Below are 12,850 nucleotides of genomic sequence, written 5' to 3'. Positions count from 1 at the left end.
GCTCCCACCACCGGCTCTGGCACAGACCGTATAAGTCTGCCCAGCACTATCCCCGCCTGCCAACCACTGGCTCTGGCACAGACCGTATAAGTCTGCCCAGCACTATCCCTGCCTCCCAACCACCAGCCCCGCCTCCCACCACCAGCTCTGGCACAGACCGTATAAGTCTGCCCAGCATTATCCCCGCCTCCCAACCACCAGCCCCGGCACAGACCGTATAAGTCTGCCCAGCACTATCCCCGCCTCCCAACCACCAGCCCCGCCTCCCACCACCAGCTCTGCCACCCAATCTCGGCTAAGCTCCTGAGGATCCATTCCTTCTGAATAGCGAGCAGTGCTGAAAGGAAATCGCATGGAAATGAGCTGCACCCAATTTCAGCAAGCAGCTCGGTAGGGAATGTGCAGAACCGTCTCCCGGTAAGTGTCCCTGTTCTGCACATGTGCTAGGGCTGGTGCACTCTCCTTCCCCCTGCAGTAGTTGCTGGCCCCACTGCCCCCCGTCTCCTTCTCTTTGCAGTGCTCTGGTGCTGGTCTTCTCCTTCCTCCCCCAGTTTACTTGCCTTCCCTCTGCTCCCTATAATTTTGCTTGGGAATCTCCTTGCTGAAAGCCCCCCCCCCCCCAGGTGACATCATAGGGGCTTTCCCTAGCCAATTGGCTGTCTGCTTGTTTTGTTTAGCCCAGTTATTAGTAACTAAGGGGGAAGTTACTGTTATGACTTGTTATTTTACTGTTAACCCCAGTTATTAGTAACTAGGTCTCGCTGCATAAAATGGTTACTGGTAACTTGAGTTACTGGTAAAATAACATGTCTTTATGGTACTCCACGTTGATAACGATGCCCCCTGAGTGTTATATTTGTGGCAAGGTTGGGGGGAGACTAATTCTGTATTAGTTTTCTGATGTTTATTTTTATAGTTCATGATTTTCTTTTCTTGTATAGCGGTGATGTAACTATAAATCATTGAAGAAAGAAATATTCAGAGAAGGACTTTTGGAAGCTGTCTGCATGTATGAAGATGAAATGAGAGTTTACCTCTTTGAGTGGTTGTGAGAATAGATGAAGGGAGGTGAGGGGATAGTTATAAGAGACACTCTGGCCCTTTCCCCACAGGAGCCCCCCTTCTATCCTGGGCAGTGGTGTAGCCATGGGTGGGCCCGAGTGGGCACAGGCCCACCCACTTTGGACTCAGGTTCACCCAAAATTCCCAGCTGCATAGGTCCTCTAGAGGCAAGAATAGCTTCCTTTCCTACTTGCTCTAGCCGGTGGCACTGTGTATGTGCTGCTGTCACGCTGGCCTCCCTCTGCCAAACACGCTCAGATTTTGCACAGCTGGAGCAAGAATGAAAGGGAGCTGCTGTTGTCTCTGAAGGACTGCTGGTACAGCTTGAGGATCCCCACCAGCTTAGGTATTAATGTTGGCTCTGAGGGGGATGTAGAGACTACATGTGCCCACCCAGTTTGCCCAGTGGCCCATCTGAGGTCTGGCTACGCCTCTGGGTTAAAGGTGGAATATTGGAGAACCTGCTCACCTTCTCCTCCTTCACTGTTAGAAACGCTACACTACTTTGTGTTTCCTGTATTTGCTCCTGTAACACTTTCCTTCTCTCTCCCTAACCAGCATCCCAGATGGATGGACCTTCATGGGCCGCCTTTCTGCATCAGAAAATGTCACACTTACCTTTGCCTTGAAGCAGCAGCGAGTGGACATTCTGCAGGATCTGGTGGAAAGAATCTCAGACCCAGACAACCCCCTGTATGGTGAGAACAAAAAGCCCCCCCCCCCCATCCCTTGCACAGTATCTGCACATACCCCCTCGGTATGGTGAGAATAAAAACCTTACTCCACCTCTTGCACAATCTCTCCACACTCCTCCCTGTATGGTAAGAAGAACCCCACCCCCCTCTTGCACAGTCTTCCCAACCCCCCCCCCCCAGTATGGTGAGAAAAGAACCTCACCCCACCTCTCGCACAATCTCTCCACACTCCTCCCTGTATGGTAAGAAGAACCCCACCCCCCTCTTGCACAGTCTTCCCAACCCCCCCCCCCCAGTATGGTGAGAAAAGAACCTCACCCCACCTCTCGCACAATCTCTCCACACTCCTCCCTGTATGGTGAGAACCCCAGCCCTCTCTTGCACAATCTCCCCAACCCCCTCCCCCCCCCCAGTATGATGAGAAAAGAACCTCACCCCACCTCTTGCACAGTCTCGCCTCCCCCCCCCCCCAGTATGGTGAGAATAAGAACCTTACCCGACCTCTTGCACAATCTCTCCACACTCCTCCCTGTTTGGTGAGAGGACCCCCTCCCCCCTAGTATGTTGAGAAAGCCCCCCCCCCCCCCCCCCCCCCCCGGTATGGTGAGAACAGAACCTCACCCCACCTCTCACACAATCTCTCCACACTCCTCCCTGTATGGTGAGAACCCCAGCCCCCTCTTCCACAGTCTCCCCAACCACCCTCCCCACCCTGGTAAGATGAGAAAAGAACCTCACTCCACCTCTTGCACAGTCTCCCTGCCTCCCCCCCCCCCCCCCCCCCCCCCCCAATATGGTGAGAATAAGAACCTTACCCAACCTCTTGCATAATCTCTCCACACTCCTCCCTGTTTGGTGAGAAGAACCCCCCCCCCCCCCCAGTATGGTGAGAAAGGCCCCCCCCCCCCCCGGTATGCTGAGAAAAGAACCTCACCCCAACTCTCGAACAATCTCTCCACACTCCTCCCTGTATGGTGAGAACCCCAGCCCTCTCTTCCACAGTCTCCCCAACCACCCTCCCCCCCCTGGTATGATGAGAAAAGAACCTCACTCCACCTCTTGCACAGTCTCCCTGCCTCCCCCCCCCCCCCCCCCCCCCCAATATGGTGAGAATAAGAACCTTACCCAACCTCTTGCATAATCTCTCCACACTCCTCCCTGTTTGGTGAGAAGAACCCCCCCCCCCCCCCCCCCCAGTATGCTGAGAAAAGAACCTCACCCCAACTCTCGAACAATTTCTCCACACTCCTCCCTGTATGGTGAGAACCCCAGCCCTCTCTTGCATAGTCTCCCCAACCCCCACCCCCTTGGTAAGATGAGAAAAGAACCTCACTCCACCTCTTGCACAGTCTCCTCGCCACCCCTAGATCCCCAGGTACAGTGAGAATGAGAGCGTCTATCCTTCCCCCCTTCACGGCAACCTCTGTTTTCTCCCTTACTGATTAGACTTTGTTTCATATCCCTCTACCACCACCACCACCACACTGTTTTCACCCCAGTTTGCCGGTCTAAATGCTGTTCAGCAGCTGGCTTTCCCTCACATGTTCTCTTGATCTGCATTGTCTGTTTCAGGACGGTATCTTACCTTGGAGGGAGTGAGCTCCCTGATCGAACCTGCCAGTGTAACACAAACTACAGTACAGAAATGGCTGCAGAAATTCGGAATAGAGGACTGCCAGACGGTACAGACCTTGGATTTTCTGCAGTGTTCCATGACAGTAGGGTGAGTGCTGGGGGCTTGGAAGTGGGTGATTGCTGTCTGAAACCCCAGTACAGTGTGCACCCAAAATTTAGGCTGGGGTCTTGGACAGAGCACTGTGGAGTCTAGAGGGCAAGTACAGCACAGTATACATGAGGGGTAAGTGCTGGGACCACAGAAGAGAGTGCAGTTTGGCATTCACTCAGGGTGAGTGCTGGGGTCTCGGATGTACTCTGTGAGCACTGGGTTTCAGGACTGCATTTGGGGTGGATATTGCAGTTTTAGGAGAGAACACAGCTCAGCAGACAATCCAGGTGAATATTAATAGCAATTTGAATTTAATTTCAAGTCTTATATTCTGCTGCTTTTTGCCCAGTAGTTTAAAGTGGTGGACTAGCCTAGTGGTTAGTGCAGTGGGCTGAGAATCAGAGGAGCAGCTCCTTGTGACCTTGGGCAAGTCACGAAAGCCTTCATTGCATCAGGTACAGACTTAAATTGTGGCAGGGAAATATCGAATTTACCTGACTGTGACTCACCTTGAGCTACTACCAGAAAAGGTGTGAGCCAAAGATAATTAATGAGTATAACTAAGTTACAGCAACAAAATTATCATGTTACCGAGATCCTTCTGTAATACTAAATGTCTATTCTCTTATATATTTCCACCATTCATGATGTATTGTAAGCCACATTGAGCCTGCAAAGAGGTGGGAAAATGTGGGATACAAATGCAATAATTAAAAAAATAATAATAAGTAAACAAGAGTATCCCAAATGTGTCTAGGGCTCTTCAGCTTGGAGAAAAGACAGCTGAGGGGAGATATGATAGAGGTCTATAAAATAATGAGTGGAGTGGAACGAGTAGATTTGAATTGCTTGTTTACTCTTTACGAAAATACTGGGAGAAAGTAGTAAATTCAAAATGAATTGGAGAAAAGTTTTCTTCACTCAACATGTAATTAAACGCTGGAATTCATTGCCAGAGAATGTGAGCTGTTAGGGTCAGTGAGTTCCAGGCCACCTTGTACTAAGTTTTTCAATAATAGATTGCTTCTTTGAACTCATCTGAAGTTCCTTCCAAGGTAGTGTCAGAATTTCCAACAAACAAACAAATGACTGTAAAGTCCACACTGAGCTAATTTCCATCAACCAGAAGTGGTCACAGTAGATTCATACAATTATTCAAAACAGGAGGAAAAGACCTCGGACGTTGCCAATAATTTTCCACCTACCTGGTTATTAACAAGTCAGGATAATGGTCTTACAATGATTGATGTAATCAGTGGTCAAAAACCTGCTTTCTTCATGTAGGCTATCACAACAGTGTTCATTGACAAGTAAAACTGCATGTCTTATATTCACTCAGAGAAATGCGTTTCAAAAGACAATCAAGCAGCTTAAAGAGTGAGCCCTTATCTGCAGTAGCTGAATCCCAGCAGCTACCCGTTTCACGGTGGCTTCATCAGGGGATTAGAATCAGCAGATCATTTGCAGGCTGGCAGCGAATTTCAGAGAGCGCACTGCAAATGATCTGCTGATTCCAATCCCCTGACCACCGGGCAGGTGAAAAATTTTTGGCAGCGTCTGGGGTCTTTTCCTCCTGTTTTGAATAATTGTATGAATCTTGTAGTTGATAAGAGTTCCATCTTAGCCAGCCATTAGTCCTTTCAACCTTTCTTCTAAACACTCATCCCACAAAAGTCAAAGTGCACTGCACACTTTGGACTATAAGACAGCTTTGGCCTTCTATCTGGAGCGAACTAAAGCCCACCCAGCTTTTTGTTTCTTCTGGGATGGGGCTGCCATCGGCAAACACACACTTTCCAGTTGGCTAGCAGGCTGCATTTCTTTTGCTTATGCCTAGGCTAGGCTGACTAGAGGGTCATGTCATTTGGCAACTTCAGTAGCCCACTTGAATCAGCTTCCGCAGAAGAGGTTTGCAGAGGTGCAACATGGATATCTTTCCTTACATTTGCATCACTTTATTATTGAGAGCAGCACTCCCGAAACAACAGCAGACTTGGCCAGTCAGTCCTCCTGAGTCGATTTGTGGAGGAGTGGCCTAGTGGTTAGGGTGGTGGACTTTGGTCCTGGGGAACTGAGGAACTGAGTTCGATTCCCACTTCAGGCACAGGCAGCTCCTTGTGACTCTGGGCAAGTCACTTAACCCTCCATTGCCCCATGTAAGCCGCATTGAGCCTGCCATGAATGGGAAAGCGCAGGGTACAAATGTAACAAAAATAAAATAGATACTATTGGAGATTCTACATGGAATGTTGCTACTATTAGAGATTCTACATGGAATGTTGCTATTCCACTAACAACATTCCATGTAGAAGACTGCGCAGGCTTCTGTTTCTGTGGAGACGTCAGACTCATAGAAGCAGAAGCCTGCGCGGCCACATTGGTGATCTGCAAGGGCCGACTTCTACATGGAATGTTGCTAGTGGAATAGCAACATTCCATGTAGAATCTCAAATAGTAGCAACAGTGGAGGAGTGGCCTAGTGGTTAGGGTGGTGGACTCTGGGGAACTGAGGAACTGAGTTCAATTCCCACTTCAGGCACAGGCAGCTCCTTGTGACTCTGGGCAAGTCACTTAACCCTCCATTGCCCCATGTAAGCCACATTGAGCCTGCCATGAGTGGGAAAGTGCGGGGTACAAATGTAACAAAAAAAAATCTTGTCCCCTTAGCCCCTTTACTTCAAAAGAGAAGAAAAAAAACATTGTAAAAAGAGCTCATAGCCACCAAAAAATGATTTGATGTCTGCCTGTTGTGGCATCTGTTGTTGATTTTTTTCCCCTTTCTTCTGTTGAAGGCAGCCTGCAGCTAGGAAGTCACATAGGTCTGCTTGTTCTTAGAGAAAACAAAGTTACTTACCTGTAGCAGGTGTTCTCCAAGGACAGTAGGACTTAAATCCTCACAGCTCACCCACCTCCCAAAGGAGTTGTCCCTTTAGCTAGTTATGGACTGAGGAGGTCCCATGTGGGCCTACTCAATGCTCCTAGAGGTTTGCTGGAGTAGAGCTTCCTTTGCTGGGCTCCGTTGGTGACATCAGCCCTAGGTAGGTGAGGATTTATGTCCTGCTGTACTCAAAGAACACTTGATACAGTTGAGTGACTTTGATTTAAGAAATGTGATGGATGCCTGGAATAGCTTCCCACTGGAGTTGAGGTCGATATTTGATTCGAGAAAGCATGGGACAAGCAGAGATGATCTCTGATGGAGAGGAAGGGATTGTAGTGCTCATTAGTTGATATGAAAGAGTAGACTGGATGGGTCATATGGTCTTTGCTCTCATTCTCTATGGGGTTGATATACAGCTTGGTTTACTACTACTACTACTTATCATTTCTATAGCGCTACTACATGTACACAGAGCTGTACACTTGAACATGAAGAGACAGTCCCTGCTTGACAGAGCTTACAATCTAATTAGGACAGACAAACAGGACAAATAAGAGATAAGGGAATATTAAAGTGAGGATGATAAAATAAGGGTTCTGAATAAGTGAATAAGGGTTAGGAGTTAAAAGCAGCATCAAAAAGGTGGGCTTTTAGCTTAGATTTGAAAACGGTCAGAGATGGAGCTTGACGTACCGGCTCAGGAAGTCTATTCCAGGCATGTGGTGCAGCAAGATAAAAGGAACGGAATCTGGAGTTAGCGGTGGAGGAGAAGGGTGCAGATAAGAGAGATTTACCCAGTGAACGGAGTTCCCAGGGCGGAATGTAGGGAGAGATGAGAGTGGAGAGGTACTGAGGAGCTGCAGAGTGAATGCACTTGTAGGTCAATAAGAGGAGTTTGAACTGTATGCAGAAACGGATAGGAAGCCAGTGAAGTGACTTGAGGAGAGGGCTAATATGAGCATAACGACACTGGCGGAATATTAGTCATGCAGCAGAATTTTGAACAGATTGAAGAGGAGAGAGATGGCTAAGTGGGAGACCTGTGAGAAGCAAGTTGCAATAGTCTAAGCGAGAGGTGATAAGAGCGTGGATGAGGGTTCTGGTAGTGTGCTCAGAAAGGAAAGGGCGAATTTTGCTGATATTATAGAGAAAGAAACGACAGGTTTTAGCAGTCTGTTGAATATGTGCAGAGAAGGAGAGGGAGGAGTCGAAGATGACCCCAAGGTTACGAGCTGATGAGACAGGAAGGATGAGAGTGTTATCCACCGAAATAGAGAATGGGGGAGGAGGAGAGGTTGGTTTAGGGGGAAAGATAAGAAGCTCAGTCTTGGTCATGTTTAGTTTCAGATGGCGCTGAGACATCCAGGCAGCAATGTCAGACAGGCAGGCTGATACTTTGGCCTGGATTTCGGCTGAGATTTATGGTTTAAGTTGTCAGGAGAGGCTTCTGCCCTCTCCAAGGGTCGCCAGATTTTCAGAGACACCTATCTGCAAAGTGCTGCTCAAAGTACGACAGTGGTCACACCTTATTTTCTGGTTAGTGCCAGGATGTCCAGGGGGTGAAGCCTGAAGAGTCATGGAAAGCAGCTGTGTCTGTGCCCAGTTAGGTATGTGGGTACTGCTGCTGAATATGGCCAATCTAATTTAACCAGTGCTGGTCAGCAACCAGAATCGGCTGAATATTGACCCATTTGTTTCTATGTGGTACCTTATTCTATATTTGATAGAGGGGCTGGAGCTCCTCTCGTAGATTAGGGCTCTTCAGCTTGGAAAAGAGACGGCTGAGGGGAGATATGATTGAGGTCGACAAAATCCAGCGTGGTGTAGGACGAGCAGAAGTGAGTCGATTTTTTTACTCTTTCAAAAGTACAGAGACCAGGGGACACTCAATGGGACACTCCTGAGGATCCATTCAGAAGGAATGGATCCTCAGGAGCTTAACCGAGATTGGATAGCAGAGCCGGTAGTGGGAGGCGGGGCTGGAGGTTGGGAGGCGGGGATAGTGCTGGGCAGACTTATACGGTCTGTGACAGAGCCAGTGGTGGTAGGCGGGACTGGAGGTTGGGACGCAGGGATAGTGCTGGGCAGACTTATACGGTCTGTGCCAGAGCCGGTGGTGGGAGGCAGGGATAGTGCTGGGCAGACTTATACGGTCTGTGCCAGAGCCAGTGGTGGGAGGCGGGACTGGAGGTTGGGAGGCAGGGATAGTGCTGGGCAGACTTATACGGTCTGTGACAGAGCCAGTGGTGGTAGGCGGGGCTGGTGGTTGGGAGGCGGGGATAGTGCTGGGCAGACTTATACGGTCTGTGCCAGAGCCGGTGGTGGGAGGCAGGGATAGTGCTGGGCAGACTTATACGGTCTGTGCCAGAGCCGGTGGTGGGAGGCGGGGATAGTGCTCGGCAGACTTATACGGTCTGTGCCAGAGCTGGTGGTTGGGAGTTTGTGCAGCGCTGCGTATGCCTTGTAGCGCTATAGAAATGCTAAATAGTAGTAGTAGTAGTAGGCAGGGATAGTGCTGGGCAGACTTATACAGTCTGTGCCCTGAAGAGCACAGGTACAAATCAAAGTAGGGTATACACAAAAGTAGCACACATGAGTTGTCTTGTTGGGCAGACTGGATGGACCGTGCAGGTCTTTTTCTGCCGTCATCTACTATGTTACTATGTTACATGAAAATACTTTTAAAACAAATAGGAGGAAATATTTTTTCATTCAAAGAATAGTTAAGCTCTGGAGCTCTCTTCTGGTGGAATATGGTAGCAGCAGTTAGTGTATCTGGGTTTAAAAAAGATTTGGAAACGTTCATTGAGATGGACATGGGGAAGCCACTGCTTGCCCTGGGATTGGTGTCATGGGATGTTGCTTCTAATTGGGTTTCTGCCAGGTACTTGTGACCTGGATTGACCACTGTTGGAAGCAGGACACTCGGCTGGATGGCCCACTGCTGTGACCCAGTATAGCTATTTTTATTTTTAGGGTTTATACATAGCAGTTAACTTGTTTTGTTTCTCTGTAATTGGTATTTCTGAACCTGGTGTGATAGTTGCAGTGCTGCTTTTTCATGGGGTTGTCCTGGCAGTTAGTGTTATGCTATGGTGGGTGTTGAATGTTTTTGCAGGGCTTCAAATTCTCCTTACTTCACTGCTTTCTACCTCACCTCTAACTACTCTCTCCCTGTCTGTCTTTCTCTCTGTTACAGAACAGCTGAGAAGCTGCTGCCAGGCTCCAAGTTCGGTCGTTATGTGAAGGGGGAGCAGAGTATAGTGAGGTCACCAGTGCCCTACGAAGTGTATGAGGAACTTTCGGATCACATCGACTTTGGTGAGATGTGCATCTGTTGGGTGCGAGTTTAAGAGGGCCTGTGAGAAGTGGAGAGAGCAGAACCTAGTGGCCTTGTCTTTGCCTACCTCAGCAGTGAATGTTAAAGCTTAGAATATGTCCGAGAGGCTCATATGACATGCTGGACACAGGTATCCCCGTAGCTGGCTTGTGTGAGGGGCTGGGGTGGTGGAATGGATCAGTGGCAGAATGTTCTGGCAGGAGCTGTTTAGAGGATTTAGACTGTTTCTGCTGAGAGTCTGTTCTCATTGTGTGTCTACATGATTCATGCACTGAAACTGTTCCTTGTACTCTCTCGGGTGGCAGTGGGTGGCCTTCACCGGTTTCCCATGGAGAGGAAAGTACTGAGCAGAGGTTGGGGGAAGCCTCAGCCACCGAAAGGGACCTTTCATTTGGGAGTGATGCCATCTGTCATCCGAAAGCGATACAACCTGTCTGACAGTGACATCGGATCAGCTTCGAATAACAGTCAAGCGTGTGCTCAGGTAATGCCACAGTCTCTGAGACATTCTAGCATGTAATAATTGACAACTGAGCTAGAATCGTCAGGTCCTGAAGAGTAGATCTGTAGAGTGACCATGTCCCCACATACACGTTCATTGGAATATCTAAAACCCAGCATTTGCTAGATTTGCATAGATCTGACAAGTTTGGCAGTGCTAGGTGTCAGGTATTAACCCTGCAGTCTACATATGACATAGTTTAATCCATTTACTTATCAGAGAATCAGAGATTTAAATTGAAAATTCTTTCTTGAGGTTATGTGTGATCCTGTTCTGTTGCCGTGCTGTGACCCTGTGATCGTGGGCTCTCTTCCCTTGCTGTGACCCTGTGCTCGTGAGCTCTGTTGCCGTGCTGTGACCATTTGCTCGTGGGCTCTGTCCCCGTGCTGTGACCCTGTGCTCATGAGCTCTGTCCCCGTGCTGTAGCCCTGTGCTCATGAGCTTTCTTCCTGTGCTGTGGCCCTGTGCTCGTGAGCTCTGTTGCCGTGCTGTGACCCTGTGCTCATGAGCTCTGACCCTGTGGGCTCTGTTCCCGTGCTGTGACCCTGTGCTTGTGAGCTCTGTCCCCGTGTTGTGACCCTGTGCTCGTGAGCTCTGTCCCCGTGGGCTCTGTTCCCATGCTGTGACCCTGTGCTCGTGAGCTCTGTTCCTGTGCTGTGACCCTGTGCTTGTGAGCTGTTTCCCAGTGCTGTGACAGCTCTGACCCCGTGCTGTGACCCTGTGCTCATGAGCTCTGTTGCTATGCTGTGACCCTGTGCTCGTAAGCTCTGTTCCTGTGCTGTGACTCCTGTGCTTGTGAGCCCATGCTGTGATGTCTTCCACAGTTCCTGGAGCAGTATTTCCATCAGCACGACTTGGCCGATTTCATGCATATCTTCGGAACTGGTTTCAAGCACCGCAGTAATGTTGATCGTGTGGTTGGACCCCAGGAAGGGCCTAAAGCTGGACTGGAGGCGAGTCTGGATGTGGAATACATTATGAGCACTGGAGCCAACATTTCAACCTGGGTCTTCAGTAATCCAGGTACAAACCCCCACCTCCACCTCCACCTCCACCTCCCACCCTAGAAATTTCTCCTCTCTCTCCTCTGCTGCAGGAAGTCCTTTACTGCCCCCTCCCACCTCTCCTCTGCTGCAGGAAGTCCCCTACTGTCGTCCCTCCCACCTCTCCTCTCCTCTATTGTAGTGTCCTCTGCTGCCCCCTCCCACCTCTCCTCTCCTCCACTGTAGTAAGAGTCCTCTACTGTCGTCCCTCCCACCTCTCCTTTCCTCTATTGTAGTGTCCTCTGCTCACCAGATCACCTTCTTCACCATCTGCCTCTCTCTTTCCAGTGCAACATGTGCACCTAAGTCTTTATAAACTTCCTCTGGAAAAGACCCTGCCCACTTGAACCAGGCTGTTGTGAGGCAGATGTAACTTTGCTCGTATGCATGCCAATAAGAGTTGGTACATGTACACATTTTATGTAAAATACATGCCTATATATTGATTTTATTTATTTACAAAGACTTGAGATACCACCAGTCGCACTTTAGTGCTGGTAAGTGGTTTACAGACCTTTGATTCATTCCCTGTCCCCAGGAGCAGTTGTGAGTAGACTGCCAGAAACTAGGGGCTGTTTTTCTGGGCACCTACTTTTGCGTGTTTATACCTGGACTGTTTTATAAAATCTCCCATTTGAGCCTGTCAGATGCTGTTTTGCACTTATATTATTGTCTGGGCCTAAGCCAGCTCACAAGTACCTGGCAGAAACCCAAATCATGGCAACACTCAATACTACAAATCCCAGGGCAAGCAGTTTCTGTCCCATGTCTGTCTCGATAGCAGACTGTGGACTTTTCCGCCAGGAACTTGTCCAAACCCTTTTTTAAACCCAGATACGCTAACCACTATTACCACATTCTCCGGCAAAGAGTTCCAGGGCTTAACTTTTCATTGAATAAAAAAATATGTCCTATTTATTTTAAAAGTATTTCCATGTAACTTCCTCGAGTGTTCCCTAGTCTTTGTACTTTTGGAACGAGTAAAAAATCGATTCACTTCTACTCATTCTACACCACTCAGCATTTTGTAGACCTCAATCATATCACCCCTTATCCATGGCTTTTCCAAGCAGAAGAGCCCTAACCTCTTTAGCCTTTCCTCATACGAGAGGAGTTCTATCCCCTTTATCATTCTGGTCGCTCTTCTTTGAACCTTTTCTAATTCTGCTATATCTTTTTTAAGATAAGGCAACCAGAGCAGAACGCAATATTCAAGGTGCAGTCGCACCATGGAGCGATACAGAGACATTATGGTATTCTCGTTCTTTATTCACCATCTATTTATTTATTTATCCATGTCTCTGGTCACCCAGTCAAAGGAGATAATTAGATTTGTCCGACAAGACCTGCCTCTAGTGAACCCGTGTTGCCTCGAGTCCTGTAATCGCTGTTTTAAAGGCATTTCCATTAATTTACTTAGCACATGGGAGGGACATGGGAGTGTCTCCACATGTACATAAATGGCGTGGCATGGTGCATTTAGGTCCACATTTACACCTGCCATGGCTGTGGCTTAAGCTGGTGTGCCAATGCTGAATTAACTCTTTCTTCTATAACAGTGCCTTGCAACCCAGATAACATTAGAGCGAGCGCTCAGCACG

General features: G+C 48.6%; 1 protein-coding gene across 3 annotated transcripts in view; it reads left to right on the top strand.

The window, feature by feature from the left end:
* Positions 1-12,850, top strand: part of TPP1 (tripeptidyl peptidase 1) — a 63,030-nt gene that overhangs the window by 15,219 nt on the left and 34,961 nt on the right. For all 3 annotated transcript variants that reach the window (XR_003941835.1, XM_030199778.1, XM_030199777.1), the window contains exons 3-7: positions 1,621-1,760; positions 3,330-3,480; positions 9,564-9,685; positions 10,010-10,188; positions 11,031-11,229. Coding sequence is in view for 2 of the 3 variants with exons in the window: in XM_030199778.1 (XP_030055638.1) it covers positions 1,621-1,760; positions 3,330-3,480; positions 9,564-9,685; positions 10,010-10,188; positions 11,031-11,229 (791 nt within the window). In the remaining variant the exon portion in view is untranslated. The remainder of the gene's footprint in view (positions 1-1,620; positions 1,761-3,329; positions 3,481-9,563; positions 9,686-10,009; positions 10,189-11,030; positions 11,230-12,850) is intronic.

This window comes from Microcaecilia unicolor, chromosome 4 (genome assembly GCF_901765095.1).
Source record: "Microcaecilia unicolor chromosome 4, aMicUni1.1, whole genome shotgun sequence".
Classification (NCBI taxonomy): Eukaryota; Metazoa; Chordata; class Amphibia; order Gymnophiona; family Siphonopidae; genus Microcaecilia; species Microcaecilia unicolor.
This window is presented reverse-complemented; position numbering and strand designations above follow the sequence as displayed.